The 15,536-nt window shown below is 43.3% G+C and overlaps 1 protein-coding gene across 3 annotated transcripts in view; it reads left to right on the forward strand.

Annotated features, from left to right (window-relative positions):
- LOC124612392 (NEDD8-conjugating enzyme UBE2F-like) overlaps positions 1-15,536 on the forward strand; it is a 70,506-nt gene that overhangs the window by 42,994 nt on the left and 11,976 nt on the right. For all 3 annotated transcript variants that reach the window (XM_047140571.1, XM_047140570.1, XM_047140572.1), the window contains one exon: positions 117-278. In XM_047140571.1, coding sequence (XP_046996527.1) covers positions 117-278 — 162 coding nt within the window. The remainder of the gene's footprint in view (positions 1-116; positions 279-15,536) is intronic.

Here is a 15,536-nt window from a genome sequence, read left to right on the forward strand (position 1 = left end):
CTGGCAAAAGAATTGAAATTTGGTATTACTGTGCGCTTTGAAAATAAATGATACTTTTTTCAAGTGATTTCCTCATATTTTAATGTAAGTGACTATGTAATGAATTTCTTTCACAGCCTCCATCAGTAAAATGTCTAACAAAGCTATGGCATCCAAATATCAGCGAGGATGGTGACATCTGTCTTAGTTTATTAAGACAAAATTCTATAGATGGGATGGGCTGGGCACCAACACGAAAACTGAAGGATGTGATATGGGGATTAAATTCTCTCTTTACGGTCAGTATTCGCAAGTACTGAAGTTACCTTTCAGTAATATAGCTTTTTTTCTCTGTATAGCTTTCAACAAAGTAGACACAATAGCCTACATTATTCTTATTTTAAAAATGTGATACAATTTAGGGAAATCAGTGTTACTGGTGTGCTGTATTGCAATTTAAAAAAAAAATGAACACATAGTCATTATGTTAGTTGTTTTTGTAACCGACATTTCATTTTTCAGTTTAATAAATCAGTTTTCCATCTTCCCCAAACATTCCACTTGCTTAGTGATGCCTGAATTGTGTAAAATATTCTTTATCAAAGCTCCATTGATAACCCCTGTTGAATACTCAGTATTTGCCAAGCTTCTGATTATCAAAACGGGAAAAAAAGAAAATATTGGGCATCAAATGCTAGAATTTTTTCATGTCATTAGATTTCGTCTGCTTGAATCTAGAGTTCCAAAAAGCATTTCATGTCTGTATTTTTTGCATGTTGATTCATAATAGTGTGTGGGTGACACTGCATGTGTGATTGAGAATTTTACGTAAAATCCTTCGTTCTGAAATTTCAATGAGACTTCAATTTTTATTGCAGATGAATTATTTGATAATGTTCAAATGTTAAAATCATCTGATAATGCATGCCAGATCAACGTTAAAACATAATTAATTCTCAGATGTATTGTAAAATGACAAAAAGGCAAAAAAATCAGGTAAGTTACAGTACATATGGAGGTTTATCAACAGTTACTCTTTCCACGGGGAAAGAGAGAACTATCATGATCGCAGAAGCGCCATCCTGAACCACTTTCCCCTGTGGGTCCAAGTGTTAGAATAGGCCCGAGGTATTTCTGCCTGTTGTAAGAGGTTACTAAAAGGAGTCTTACACCTTTCGGCCTTTATGTGATGGTCCCCTGTCGAGTTTGACCTCCATTCTTCAAACTTTTTTTGAAGAGTGAGCCAATTGCGGAAGGGCGCTTTACAAGGTGCATGATGTCCACCGTGCATTGAGATCTTTAGCCCACTTTCTCGTTTTCTCATTTCAGTCCTGCTCATTCACCATCTCTTGGGCGAGGACACCTTCCTTGGAGCATTTTCCACCATGCACTATCGCTTTCTGTGTCGACGATGACCATGGACTGCTTTGCACCTGATATCCAGCATGGTAGCCAGTCCGTTGTGGTTGGGCTGCCATGTACCCTGTTGGTTGTAGCCCCCTGATCACACAGGGATCGCTCTGCTCATGCCTGCGCCATTAACTCCCCATGTATGCCAAGGGGTAGGTGCCCATCCCCCTGGGGCATTGGGACTCCCGGCAGTGGCCATCGCACCTGGGTGGTGTCCGTGGGGAGGGCTCCTGGTTGGAGTGGGTGGCATCAAAGCGGATGACACGCGATGAAGCGTAGTCCATCGTATCTTGCCGGTGATGAAACACCAGCAGTCTCTAAGCGTTCATGAGCTCAATTCAGCGCACAGAAGTATGACCCCAAATTGTTCCCCTCCCTGGTCACACCATGGGAGGAACGTCAGGCTAAGGATGGCAGTGGATCTTATTCGCCCCGGTACCTTGTATGTTCAAGAGCTGATGGGGATCTTTCATGACAATGAAGCCTCAGTTTTTTGTTGAGCATTTAGAGGACCAATTCAGGGAGGTGGAGGGCTTGTTCAATGAGATCTGCGTCAGTCGTGATAAAAACAGCATTCTCTGCCCAGTCACAGGCATTACTCGCTTGTGACAAGTTGGGGATGTTTCAGTTACCATCATGCCCCATAAGAGCTTATATATTGTCCAGGGTATTACATTCCACAGGGACCTTCTTTTGCAGTCTGATGATGAGCTGCATGCCAACTTAGAGTGGCGAGGTGTACATTTTGTCCGGCGTGTCCACCAGGGTCCGAGGAATAATCAGGTTGCCACTGGTGCCTTCATCTTGGCCTTCGAGGGTGATACATTGCCCGAGAAGGTCAAAGTGATGGTCTACCACTATGATGTAAAGCTCTATATCCCTCCCCTTGATGCGGTGCTTTATATGCTGGAAGTTTGGCCATATGTCTCCCCGCTGTACTTCGAGCGTCACATGTCAAGATCGCAGATGCCCATCGCATACCAATACTCTACGTGCGCTGCCCCACATCTGTGTCAGCTGCGGAGGGCACCATTCGCCTTGCTCGCCAGACTGCAGGATTCTCCAGAAAGAAAGGAAAATCATGGAGTTCAAGACCCTGGACCAACTGACCAACACTGAGGCTAAGAGAAAATTAGAACGCATGCAACCTGTGCATATGACATCATCTTACACCACTGCTACAACAGTTAAAATCCTGTCAGCTCCGCCAACCCCAGTCACCTCTCAGAGCCGGAAGACTACACTTGCCCCCTTGATGGTGGAGGGGCATTTCCCTCCGGTTGCTCCTGCATCACCTACTTCAGGAGCAACACCCTCTCCAACCATCGGGGATGCCCGTCCCTACGTCTAAGCTGGAGATGCGTAAATCTTCTTCGGCTTCTCTCGCTAGGAAGGGGTCCCTTGTGTCACTCCCTTCCCAGGTTTCTGCTAGTGGGAAAGATGACGCACACCAGTGGCTGAAGTGCTACAAAAATAGCTGGTCGTAGGGCTTTACGACCATCCTCTGTCCCGGAGACTGAGCCAGTGAAGTCCTCTTAGCCAGGGAAACCCAAGGAGCAGCAAGAGAAACCCAAAAAGAAAACACCTAAGGCCTACGAGCTCTGCATCTGAAGATGAGGTGGAGATTTTGGCGTCCGCTGAGGACCTACATCTCGCCAGACCCTCGGACACAATGGATATAGACTGCTCAGGCAATAAGTTGGTGGCAGCAGGTGTCTCTGAGGCATAAACTACCTCATTGAATGTTCCATGCCTTCCCAGTCTCACGATGATGTCATCCTCCCTTGGAATTGCGGCAGTTTTTTCCACCACCTGGCTGAGCTACGTCAACTGTTAAGCTTTACACCTGCTATCTGCATTGCCCTCCAGGAAATCTGGTTCCAGGCAATGTGGACCCCCTACCCTCCGCGGCTATAAAGGATATTACAGGAACCGTAGCGACTATAATCGAGCGTCAGGTGGTGTTTGCGTTTATGTCCTAAACTCAGTCTGTAGTGAACCTGTGCCCTTTAAAACCGCTCTTGAAGCTGTGGCTGTCAGAATAAGGACGACGCAGGAAATAACTGTCTGGATCATATATCTTCCTCCAGATGGTGCAGTACCCCTGAATGTATTAGCTGCACTGATTGATCAACTCCCTAAACCTTTCCTACTTTTGGGAGATTTCAAAGCCCATAACCCCTTGTGGGGTGGCACCGTGCTTACTGGCCGTGGCAGAGATGTTGAAACTTTACTGTCTCAGTTCGACCTCTGCCTCTTAAAATACTGGGGCAGCCACACATTTCTGTGTGGCTCATGGTAGTTACTTGGCCATTGATTTATCAATTTGCAGCCCAGGACTTCTCCCATCTATCCACTGGAGAGCAGCTGACAACTTGTGAGATAGTGACCATTTCCCCATCTTCCTGTCACTGTCTCAGCAACAGGCCCACGGACACCTACCCAGGTGGGCTTTAAACAAGGTGGACTGGGAAACTTTAACCTCTGCTGTCACTGTTGACTCTCCCCCACATGGTAACATCGATTTGGCGGTTGTGCAGGCAACTACAACAATTGTTCCTGCAGCAGAAAACGCAATCTCTTGGTGGAGCATCTCATAGCCTTTAAATGGCTCCATGCCCCTGTTCGCCAACTTATCAAATGACGGAAGCAGAAGTGTTGGGAGAGATATGTCTCGACCATTTTGTGCCATACGTCACCTTCCCAAGTCTGGGCAAAGATCAAACGTGTTTCTGGTGTGTTATCTACTGACGTAAATGCGATTGCCGAGCAGTCTGCTGAGCACTTTGCTTGAGCCTCTGCTTCGGAGAATTACCCCCCAGCCTTTTGTACTCTCAAACGGCAGCTGGAAGGGAATGTCCTCTTATTCACTACACACCACAGTAAACCCTATAACGCCCCCTTTACAGAGTGGGAGGTCCTCAGTGCCCTTGCACATTGCTCCGACACAGCTCCTGGGCCCAATCGGATCCACGGCCAGATGCTTAAACACCTCTCATCTGACTACAAGCAACAACTCCTCGTCGTCTTCAACCAGATCTGGTTTGCTGGCGTCTTTCCATCGCAATGGTGGGAGGGCACCATCATTCCAGTGCTCAAACCCGGTAAAAACCTGCTTGATGTGGATAGCTATTAGTCCATCAGCCTCACCAACATTCTTTGTAAGCTGCTGGAATGTATGATATGTCAGCAGTTGGGTTGGGTCCTGGAGTCATGTGGCCTACTGGTTCCATGTTAGGTGGCTTCCGCCAGGGTTGCTCTACCTTTGATAATCTAGCCCACAGTTTCCAGTTTTCGGCCTCAAAGTCGTGTGTCGTGCACTTCAGTTGGCGTCATACTGTTCATCTAGACCCAGAACTTTACCTTCATGATGATCCACTCACTATAGTGGAGACATATCGACTCTTAGGACTGGTTTTCGACGGTCGATTGACTTGGCTCCCTCATCTTCGTTAGCGTAAGCAGAAGTGCTGGCAGCACCTCAGTGCCGTCCATTGCCTGAGCAACACCAATTAAGGTGCAGATTGCTCTACGCTGCTGTGGCTGTACAGAGCCCTTGTCCAGTCCTGAATCGACTATGGGAGTGTGGTTTATGGTTCGGCAGCACCTCCAGCATTGCACGTATTCAACCCTGTGCACCAGTGTGGGGTTAGACTAGCGACTGGAGCTTTTAGAACGTGTCCAGTGACCAGCGTACAGGTGGAGGCTGGGGTATCTCCATTGCAGATCTGATGTGCACAACTGCTCGCCAATTACGTTGCACACATTCATAGTTCTCCTGAGCATCTGAATTACCGTCTCCTTTTCCCACCTACAGCAGTCCACCTCCCACATTGGTGGCCCACGTCGGGGCTAATTGTGTTTCATGTGCGGTCCCTTCTCTCCGAACTGGAGTCCTTCCCTTTACCACCTCCACTTGAGATCCGTTCACATATGCCTCCATGGTGCATGTCTCAGCTGCAACTTTGTCTGGACCTTTCGTGTGGCCCTAAGGACTCCGTTAACCCTGGAGCTCTCCGCTGTCACTTCCTCTCGATTCTTGACATGTTCTGGGGCTCTGAAGTGGTTTACGCCGATGGCTCGATGGTTGATGGTTGTGTTGGCTTTGCCCACGTTCAGGGCGGCCATATTGAACAGCATTCCTTACCTGATGACTGCAGTGTATTCACTGCAGAGCTGGTGGCCACTTCTCGTGCACTTCAGTATCTCTGTTCATGCCCTGGGGTCTTTTCTTTTATGTACTGACTCCTTTGAGCAGCCTGCAAACTATTGATAAGTGCTACCCACATCATCCTTTGCTAGCGTCCATCCAGGAGTCCATCTATGCCCTGGAACGGTCCAGTCACTGAGTGGTGTTTGTCTGGACCCCTAGTCACATCGGAATCCAGGAAATTAACATGCTGACAGGCTGGCCAAACAGGCTACATGGAAACCACTTCTGGAGATGGGCATCCCAACAACTGACCTGCGTTCGTTATTGCGCCATAAGGTTTTTCAGCTTTGGGACATGGAATGGCAAAGTGTCGGATGCACAACAAACTGTGAACCATTAAGGAGACCACTAATGTGTGGAAGTCCTCGATGAGGGCCTCTCACAGGGGCTGTGTGGTTCTCTGCCGGCTCCACATTGCCCATGCCTGGGCGACCCATGGCTGCCTCCTGTGCTGTGAAGACCCACCTCAGTGTTGGTGCGGCTCCCGTTTGACAGTGGCCATATTGAACAGTATTCCTTACCCGATTGCTGCAGTGTATTCACTGCAGACCTGGTGGCATTCTTCTGCTCTGTCCTTTGAATGTCCTGCGACTTCATCTCCAGTTTCCAGACTCGTTATCATTGATTTTAGCAGACATCGCGTCAGTGGCTGATTTGGTTTTATGTTTCAGCTGTGAGGGTTGGTTTTACCATTCGATCTGAGTTTTAGAGCTTGTCCTTTGTCCCTCTGTGTCCTCCACCCTAGTGCTTTCAGGGTGGAGGTTTTAATATGTTGCAGGGTGACTGGCTTTTCCTTTTTATTTTCATGGTCGGCTAGCCACTGTATTCTACTTCCTTGTTTTACTCTCTTGTAACTGTTTCTTGCATCTCTCTGTTGTTTCCTTGTCCGCTTTTGTTCCTTCTAGTGTTCGTTGTCTTTCCTTTGTTCTTGTGGTCTTTCCTTTCTTTCTGTTTTGTGTTATATGTCTTGTCTGTTTTATTCTCACACTTATGGCATTATTTTATTAGGAGCAAGGGACTGATGACCTTGTAGTTTGGTCCCTCTTCCCCTCTTTTAAACCAACCAACCGTAACCACTTGCTATAAGGTGGCCTGTGGAGTGTAGAAGTAGATTTAGTATGTTTACCTACCATTAGCTCTTCCTTTCTTGTTCCGCCCCTCAGCCACCTTTAACCTCATTGGTGTAGTGGCTCAGAAATGTGTAAGGGGCATTAAAGTGAAACCCGGTCACTAGTGTAAGGTAACGGTAACAATTTTATTAACTCAAAAATATAGTTATACACAGTACACATACTCAGAAATAGTCACCAAAGCTGTTGGCACAATTACACCATTGTGACACTAGCTGGTTGATTCCATCCTTGAACAAGCTAGTAGGCTGCTCTAGGACCCAGGCCTGGACCCAGTCACACACTTCATCATCCATTGCAAATTGATATCTGCGAATAGCCTGTTTTAGAGGTCCAAACACATGAAAGATACGTGGTGAAAGATCGGGATTGTACAGTGGATGTTCCAATGTTTCCCACCGAAACTGCTGCAATGTCGTCTTCACCACATTGGCCGTGTGTGGGCGGGCATTATCACCTGCAGGAGGATAACGTCATTAGACAACATACATCGGCATTTCGACTTAATGGCTCATTTAAGGTTCTATAACGTGGCTTGATAATGCTGGGCATTGGTGGTGGTTTCCCATTACAGGAACTCGACAGGCAGTGGGCCCTTGTGGTCAGAAAAGTACATCATGACCCTACCAGAACTGGTGTGCATGGCCTTTGATTTCTTTGGAGGTGTACTCACCATACACAGCCTTCATCCGTAGATACATTTCATGGTTTCCATATCCCTCCGCCACCAAAAATCGAATCGCTCCTCTTTGTTCCTGCGTACTCGCCTACATGTTCGGTAGTGGACGATAACTTGGGTGACCAACTTCGCTTTGGCGTGAAACCACACTGATGCTATGAAACATCAAACAGTGCACACCACCAGTTTCTATACAAATATATGGGGCCACGATACATGCAGTTACGTTGTGCCACCTTACATGTAAGGCAAAGGTAGGCGCACTGACCAGGTTTCATTTGAATAAACCTCATACATGCCTGTCGCAGCTGTTTACATCTAGTGAAGATAACATCAGCTCGCTAGCTTGACATTTCATTGCATTGGGTTCCAGAGGAGGTGGGACATACCATTGCCTCCTTTTTTCTATTCCGTTCTCATAGATTATATTTTACCACACGCTGATTTATTATAGAAAAACTAAGTAGGTGTTGAAGGTACACTTAGATTTGAAGATACATGAACTGTATATTTGCTTGTTACATGCTGTTCAAAAGACTGGACATTGTCTTCCTTGAAGATCTGATGAATTTCGCAGTTTTGTGGATTTGACAATTTTAAGTGTTTTTATGCAAGTCTTTCCTGCAGTGCCACTTGTATCTCAAACTTGGTAAGAATGTGAACTGTTTTCAGATTTAATGATTGGTTGTCTTCCTCATATTATTTATTGCGAGAATATTATAAATCCAAAAGTGGTGTGTGATACTTATAATGGAAATAACATTGGAACTGAAAATATCTTACCCTACGTTGGCAGAACTATCCTTTGAAGAACAGTTATACTGTTACTTATCTAATCCACAAACATATTTATTTCAGTCCATCCACCAACATTTGAAACTACATAATTTTCAAAATTATAAATAATTTCTTCTGTAATTTAATTTTTGCTTCTTGTGTTTGTTCAACAATAATTTTCATATGTCCAGAAAACCTTCAGTGTGTAAGCAGACAGCTATGAAAGTGAAACACCTCCTTATAAACATTAACTGCAAAGTTAAATTATAGTAGAAAAAATACACAAGAGCCCATTGGCATGGGGCTGTGTTTCTGAAATGCCATTATTGATGTATATCGGCCACATGAAGGGTGGCTATCAGCCTGATGCAGCGTCGGGCGGCAAATTGTCTCATGCTTGGTGACAGTAGGTGCTGTTAGGGAAACTTTTTAGAAAAAAAAGTTTTTCGCTCCTTACTGTCTCACATAACCGCTTAATAACGAACTGGAAATTTTTTCATTATTCATTGTAGTAATTACAGTGCTTCAAAACAAAATCAACTTGTTACAGGTAAACCAAAGAAAGTGTTATAAATTTTACAGTCATAGGCTAATTTGCATTTGACACACTTTAGGTCATACATTGCTGCACAGAAAGTGTAGCTAACGTATTGAAATAATTTTAATCACAGAATAGAGTGCTCTCTCTCTCTCTCTCTCTCTCTCTCTCTCTCTCTCTCTCTCTCTCTCTCTCTCTCTCTCCGGCGATAAGCAATAAGAGCCTTTATCTTTCAGAAACGGTGGAAGATAGTGAAACAAGGATTTTGCCAAATACAAATTAATGGTTCTTTGCTGTAGGAAATATCTTTATCTATTAGGAAATAGAACTAACGGTGTTATTTTTCAATGTAAAGATTTACTTTTTAATGACATTCAACGGATCATAAAAGTACAAAGATGTGCCATATGTCAATGATTAGAGGGAAACAAACACAAAAAACCGGAAAATACAAATGTGCTATTACATCTGGTGAGGAATTTTAAGTAAAACCACTACTGTGGCTTGATTCTTCGCAGTTATGTACTGTATTTGATTTACATATTGTTGTTGTTATTGTTGTGGTCTTCAGTCATGAGACTGGTTTGATGCAGCTTTCCATGCTACTCTATCCTGTGCAAGCTGCTTCATCTCCCAGTACGTACTGCAGCCTACATCCTTCTGAATCTGCTTAGTGTATTCGTCTCTTGGTCTCCCTCTACGATTTTTACTCTCCATGCTGCCCTCCAATACTAAATTGATGATCCCTTGATGCCTCAGAACATGTCCTACCAACCGATCCCTTCTTCTCATCAAGTTGTGCCACAAACTCCTCTTCTCCCCAATTCTATTCAATACCTCCTCATTAGTTATGTGATCTACCCACCTAATCTTCAGCATTCTTCTGTAGCACCACATTTCGAAAGCTTCTATTCTCTTCTTGTCTAAACTATTTATCATCCATGTTTCACTTCCATACATGGCCCCACTCCATACAAAGACTTCCAGAAACGACTTCCTGGCACTTAAATCTATACTCGATGTTAACAAATTTCTCTTCTTCAGAAACACTTTCCTTGGCATTGCCGTTCTACATTTTATATCCTCTCTACTTTGACCATCATCAGTTATTTTGCTCCCCAAATAGCAAAACTCCTTTACTACTTTAAGTGTCTCATTTCCTAATCTAATTCCCTCAGCATCACCCGAGTCAACTCGACTACATTCCTTTATGCTCGTTTTGCTTTTGTTGATGTTCATCTTATATCCTCCTTTCAAGACATTGTCCATTCCGTTCAACTGCTCTTCCAAGTCCTTTGCTGTCTCTGACAGAATTACAATGTCATCGGCGAACCTTAAGGTTTTTATTTCTTCCCCATGGATTTTAATACCTACTCTGAATTTTTCTTTTGTTTCCTTTACTGCTTGCTCAATATACAGATTGAATAACATTGGGGAGAGGATACCCCCCATCTCACTCCCTTCCCAACCACTGCTTCTCTTTCATGTCCCTCGACTCTTATAACTGCCATCTGGTTTCTATTTACATATTAGCAGTAACATAAGTGAAGAAATAAAATGTTTATTTTTATTCTGATAATGAGCTTTTATACAGAGTGTTTGTTTTAAATTAAGAAAATGAGGGATTGTATGAAAAAAATGTTTTAGATGAAAAGTTAATATTAGTAAAGGGACATCAGTCTGTGCTACAATTGGCCACTTTCTAACCACCCCTCTTAAGTTTTGGGGGGTGTCACCTTTGTATTTTCAAATGGGGGAAACCCCCATTTTTATTGTGTATTAGGATTCTACACAAAAACTACATACTGTTTATTCAAACTATTGTTTTCCATTTGTGGTAGGTGGAGCTGTAACTGACAAATATACAGTGTGCTTGTTTTTTGCATTTGATTCTGTGTTTCATTTAAGATGTAAATGCTCTCTTTGTTTCACACCGCTAATTCATGTCCCGCAGTGCAGTGCCAAAATAGTATGTTGCGGGAGGACGTGTTCCACTCCATATACGATCTCTCACTTAGTTGTGTGTATGTGCCAGCTTTACCATGCAAATAATTTGTGGTTACTGTTCCTGAAGCTAATTGCTTTTGTGGGCCTGCTATGCTAGACAGTGACATGCGACTTCTTACTCTCTGCAGTGGGTGTGGGTACTGAAAAAGAGCTCTGATCTGTCCAAGCTACTAAATGTTGTAAACAGCTTTGCGGTAACTCTTCTGTATTTTACGCACAATATTTTTCGTGTACAACCGCAGTTAAGATGATTGGTGACTAGATATCTCTTATTTTGTAGCTCATAACAGATTACAGCATATAAACATGTACTCCTTTTACATTATAGGAAAGCACATAACCGAATAATGATTCTTCCATCATTTTCTGGCATTTACTTGTTCGCCAGTGCTTCTTACTCTCTGGTTTTACAGGTACCTCAAGCCGCAATGCCAAAGCATAAGCACATCTCCACAGCAGGTAGAAATGCGCATTTGTAGTCATGCCTTATCAAGTTGCTGCTTTCCTTTAGCATCCATCTGCACATACATCAAGCAAGGGCATATGCAGTGGGATGTTACACACTTAACAACTGCCTAAGATCACATTTTCCATTTCTAAAAGTATCTTTCATTAGCCTAAGTGGTCAAAAGTGGAACATGTTATTTCAGAGGATCACCATATTACACCACAAGATGTGAAGCACTGCTGCACCAATGGGAATGAAACTGCTCCCCTGAATGTGACTTTGGTGAAGAGCAGCAAATGGTACATCACATAACATTTGAATGTTCACTCATAGCATTCAGAGGGGTAATGGAAAACCTTCAGAATTTGTCTCCAGAAGCTTCTGATGGGATTTCAGATGTGGACTAAGAGCTATTACAAACTTGAGATGTTGTGTATCTGTGTTCGCCAGTGCTTCTTACTCTCTGGTTTTACAGGTACCTCAAGCCGCAATGCCAAAGCATAAGCACATCTCCACAGCAGGTAGAAATGCGCATTTGCAGTCATGCCTTATCAAGTTGCTGCTTTCCTTTAGCATCCATCTGCACATACATCAAGCAAGGGCATATGCAGTGGGATGTTACACACTTAACAACTGCCTAAGATCACATTTTCCATTTCTAAAAGTATCTTTCATTAGCCTAAGTGGTCAAAAGTGGAACATGTTATTTCAGAGGATCACCATATTACACCACAAGATGTGAAGCACTGCTGCACCAATGGGAATGAAACTGCTCCCCTGAATGTGACTTTGGTGAAGAGCAGCAAATGGTACATCACATAACATTTGAATGTTCACTCATAGCATTCAGAGGGGTAATGGAAAACCTTCAGAATTTGTCTCCAGAAGCTTCTGATGGGATTTCAGATGTGGACTAAGAGCTATTACAAACTTGAGATGTTGTGTATCTGTGTAGAAATCTATAGATTTGTTGTAAATACTTATCTAGTATTTCTCCTATCTTAAAATGAATAATTACAGAGGTATTCACTGTGGGTAAATAGTTTTAAATATCTTCCTAGACACCTTCTTCAAAAACAACTTGTAGGAAAGTTCTGGCAGAATGTAAACACCATGTGAATGTAATTGAAGTGCGGCTACTCACAGAGGTCAAGTGTGGGCTGCAATTATTGTATGACACCGAAATCTAGTAGATATTCTAATGTGTTAATGTGGAACTGGAACACTGGAAAAAAAACAGTAATCCAATTTTGATCATCAGGTGCAAAATGGTGCTGTGAATGCAAGAAAGATGTGTAGAAATATGTTCATATGTAATGGATTAATAACGAGACATGTGCAGAAAAGGTGAGAGAAGCATAATGTTGATTTTATTGTTAACCATCACCTACACAATTTGTTCAGTATGAACACTGCAGATGACTAGGTGCTCTACAGTGCCATATTTTTGGTGGCCAAAATTGGAACAAATTTTTTTTCCCAATGTAAATCGGTTCTGCATTATTGTATCTTCAAAGTTTCGCTTCCATACAATAATTAGAGCACACACACACACACACACACACACACACACACACACACACACACACACACACACACCTACCTACCTGTGCCCATTGGCTAGAGACACAATGCCAGGATCGCATTTCGGCGGTTGAAATAGGGTGGCGTTGGTGGTTGTGTCAAGGGGCAGGTGGAAGGGAAGAGGGGTGGGAAGCTGGGAGAGGGTTTGGGGTGGGTGGCTAGCAGCTCGTAGGAAGGGTTCAGTTTGCGACCCAGGAACACAGGAGTGAGGTGTGACAGTTGCACAGGCTGGACGTGTGAGGCACCGATGTCAGAGCCGGAGGGGAACAGTTCACGCTGAAGATAAAGTGGAGACGTGAATTGGAGTTTTAGGATGGAGGAGGAGGAGGAATTTGTTGGGTAGGGAGATTGGTGGCAGTGGGTTACAGAGGATTTAGCCTGAGGCGGGAGCGGAGTATGTTTGCTAGAGTAACTCCTGCCTGCATAGTTCAGAGGAGGTGGGGGTGGAGGGGCGGATCCGTATGGTTGAGTGGTGAAGCAGTCATTGAAATTGAGCATGTTACACTCAGCTGCATGTTGTGCCACCGGATTATCAACTTTGTTTTTGGAAACAGTTTGGTGGTAGCTATTCATTCTGATGGACCTTGTTGGTAATCATACTGACATAAAATGCTGTGCAACATTTTCAGCAGAGTTTGTCAACATTGCAGCTTTGACACATAGCCTGGCCTCTGATGGGTTAGGCTAAGCCTGTGATAGGATTGGAGTAGGAAGTAGTGGGTAGAGGTAGGGCATGGGAGTGGCATGGGGACAGAAAGGATAGTTGGAACGAGTGATGGAACACCGTTACAGGATGGGTGGGGAGGGTTTTGGACAGGATGTCCCTCATTTTAGGGCAAGATGAGAGAGAATCAAAGCCCTGACGAAGAATATGGTTAACCAGTTCCAGTTCAGAGTGATATTGAGTGCTGGGTGTTGGGGAAGGCTCTCCTTTGTGGCTTATTCCTTTGGATGATGGTATGGTTGGGGTGTGTGAGAATATGGAATGGGAAATCTATTTGCTGAGTAGTTTCGGGCAGGGGGTGGTGACTGTCTCTGAAGGCATTCATGAGATCTTTAGCATAATAGATAATAGTTCTTGTCACTGCAAGTGTGTCATCCACAGGTGGCCAAGCTGTATGGGAAGAACTTTCATGGTGTGGAAGGGGTGGCAGTGTCGGAACACAGGTACTGTTGGTGGTTAACAGGTTAAATGTGAAGAGAGGTTTGGATGGGGCCACCAGAAAAGTGGAGGTCAACATCCAGGAAGGTGGCACTTATGATTGAGGAGGACCAGGTGAAATGGATGGGAGAGGTGGTATTGAAGTTGGGAAGAAATGAGGATAAGGTATCTTGGCCGTGAATCAAGATCATGAAAACAGCTTTCTACATCTACATCTACATTAATATGCTCAAACCACCTAGAAGTGCATGGCAGAAGGTATTTCCTGTTGTACTATTAGTTAGGATTTCTTCCCATTCCATTCAGGAAAAATGGTTCAAAGCATCTGTATGTGCTGTAATTATTGTAATCTTTTCCTCACGAGACTTACATGAGCAGTACGTAGGGATTGTAGTATATTCCTAGTCATCATTTAAAGCTGGTTCTTGAAATTCCGTTAGTAGACTTTTTCGGGATAGTTACGTCTATCTTCAAGAGAAAGCTAGTTCAGCTTCTTGGTAACACTCTCCCATGGGTAAAAAAAAAACCCTTCACCATTCATAGTGGCCTTCTCTGTATACATCGAATATTCCCAGTTAGTCCTATTTAGTACGGGTCCCACACACTTGGGCAATATTCTAGAATAGGTTGTGTGTGTGATGTGTAAGCAATTATCTTTTTAACGATGTTATGAAAACGATAGTTGCTACTCACCTTATAGCGGAGATGCTGAGTCGATAGGCACAACAAAAAGATTGTCACAAAATAAGCTTTCGGCCTTTATTTTGTGACAGTTTCTTGTTGTGCTTTTCTGTGACTCAGCATCTCTGCTATATGGTGAGTAGCAACTATCCTTTCCATAATATTGTTACGTTCCATCCTGGGCAATCTCCTTTTTAGATTGATTGCACTTCACATATATTCTACCAATGAACCAAAGTCTACCACTTGCTCTACCCACAACGGAGCCTATGTGGTTTATATTTCATATCCCTAGAAAGTGTTAGCACAAGTATTTGTATGAGTTGGCTGATTTGAACAGCGACTCACTGATCTTATAGTCATATGATACTATGTTTCTTCATTTTCTGAAGTGTGGAGTTTTACATTTTTGAACATTTAAAGCAACTTGCCAATCTTTGCGCCATTTTGCATCGTATCAAGATCTGACTAAATATTTATGCAGCTTCTTTCAAACAGTACTTCATTACAAATAACTGCACCATTTGCAAAAAGTCTGAGGCTTCTATTAATATTGTCCGCAAGGTCATTAATATACAACGTGAACAGCTGGGGTCCCAACACACTTCCATAACATGCTGTGTCCTCCTTACCAAAAAGTCATGTAAACCAATCACAAATTTCACTTGATACTCCATATGGTCAAATTTTTGACAATAAATATAGGTGTGGCACTGAGTGAAACACTTTTCAGAAATTAAGAATTTTTTTTTAAGGGATCTACGATAGATTATAGTGAGAAGAGAGGATAACTTGGCCCTAAATTCAGTATAGAATCTTATGGAGATTCCATTGGAACCTTGAGGTCTGCTCAATTTTAACGATTTTAGCTGTTTCTCAACACCACAGACACTAATACTGATTTCACTGACCTTTTCAATGATGCAAG

Source organism: Schistocerca americana, chromosome 4 (genome assembly GCF_021461395.2).
Source record: "Schistocerca americana isolate TAMUIC-IGC-003095 chromosome 4, iqSchAmer2.1, whole genome shotgun sequence".
Taxonomy (NCBI): Eukaryota; Metazoa; Arthropoda; class Insecta; order Orthoptera; family Acrididae; genus Schistocerca; species Schistocerca americana.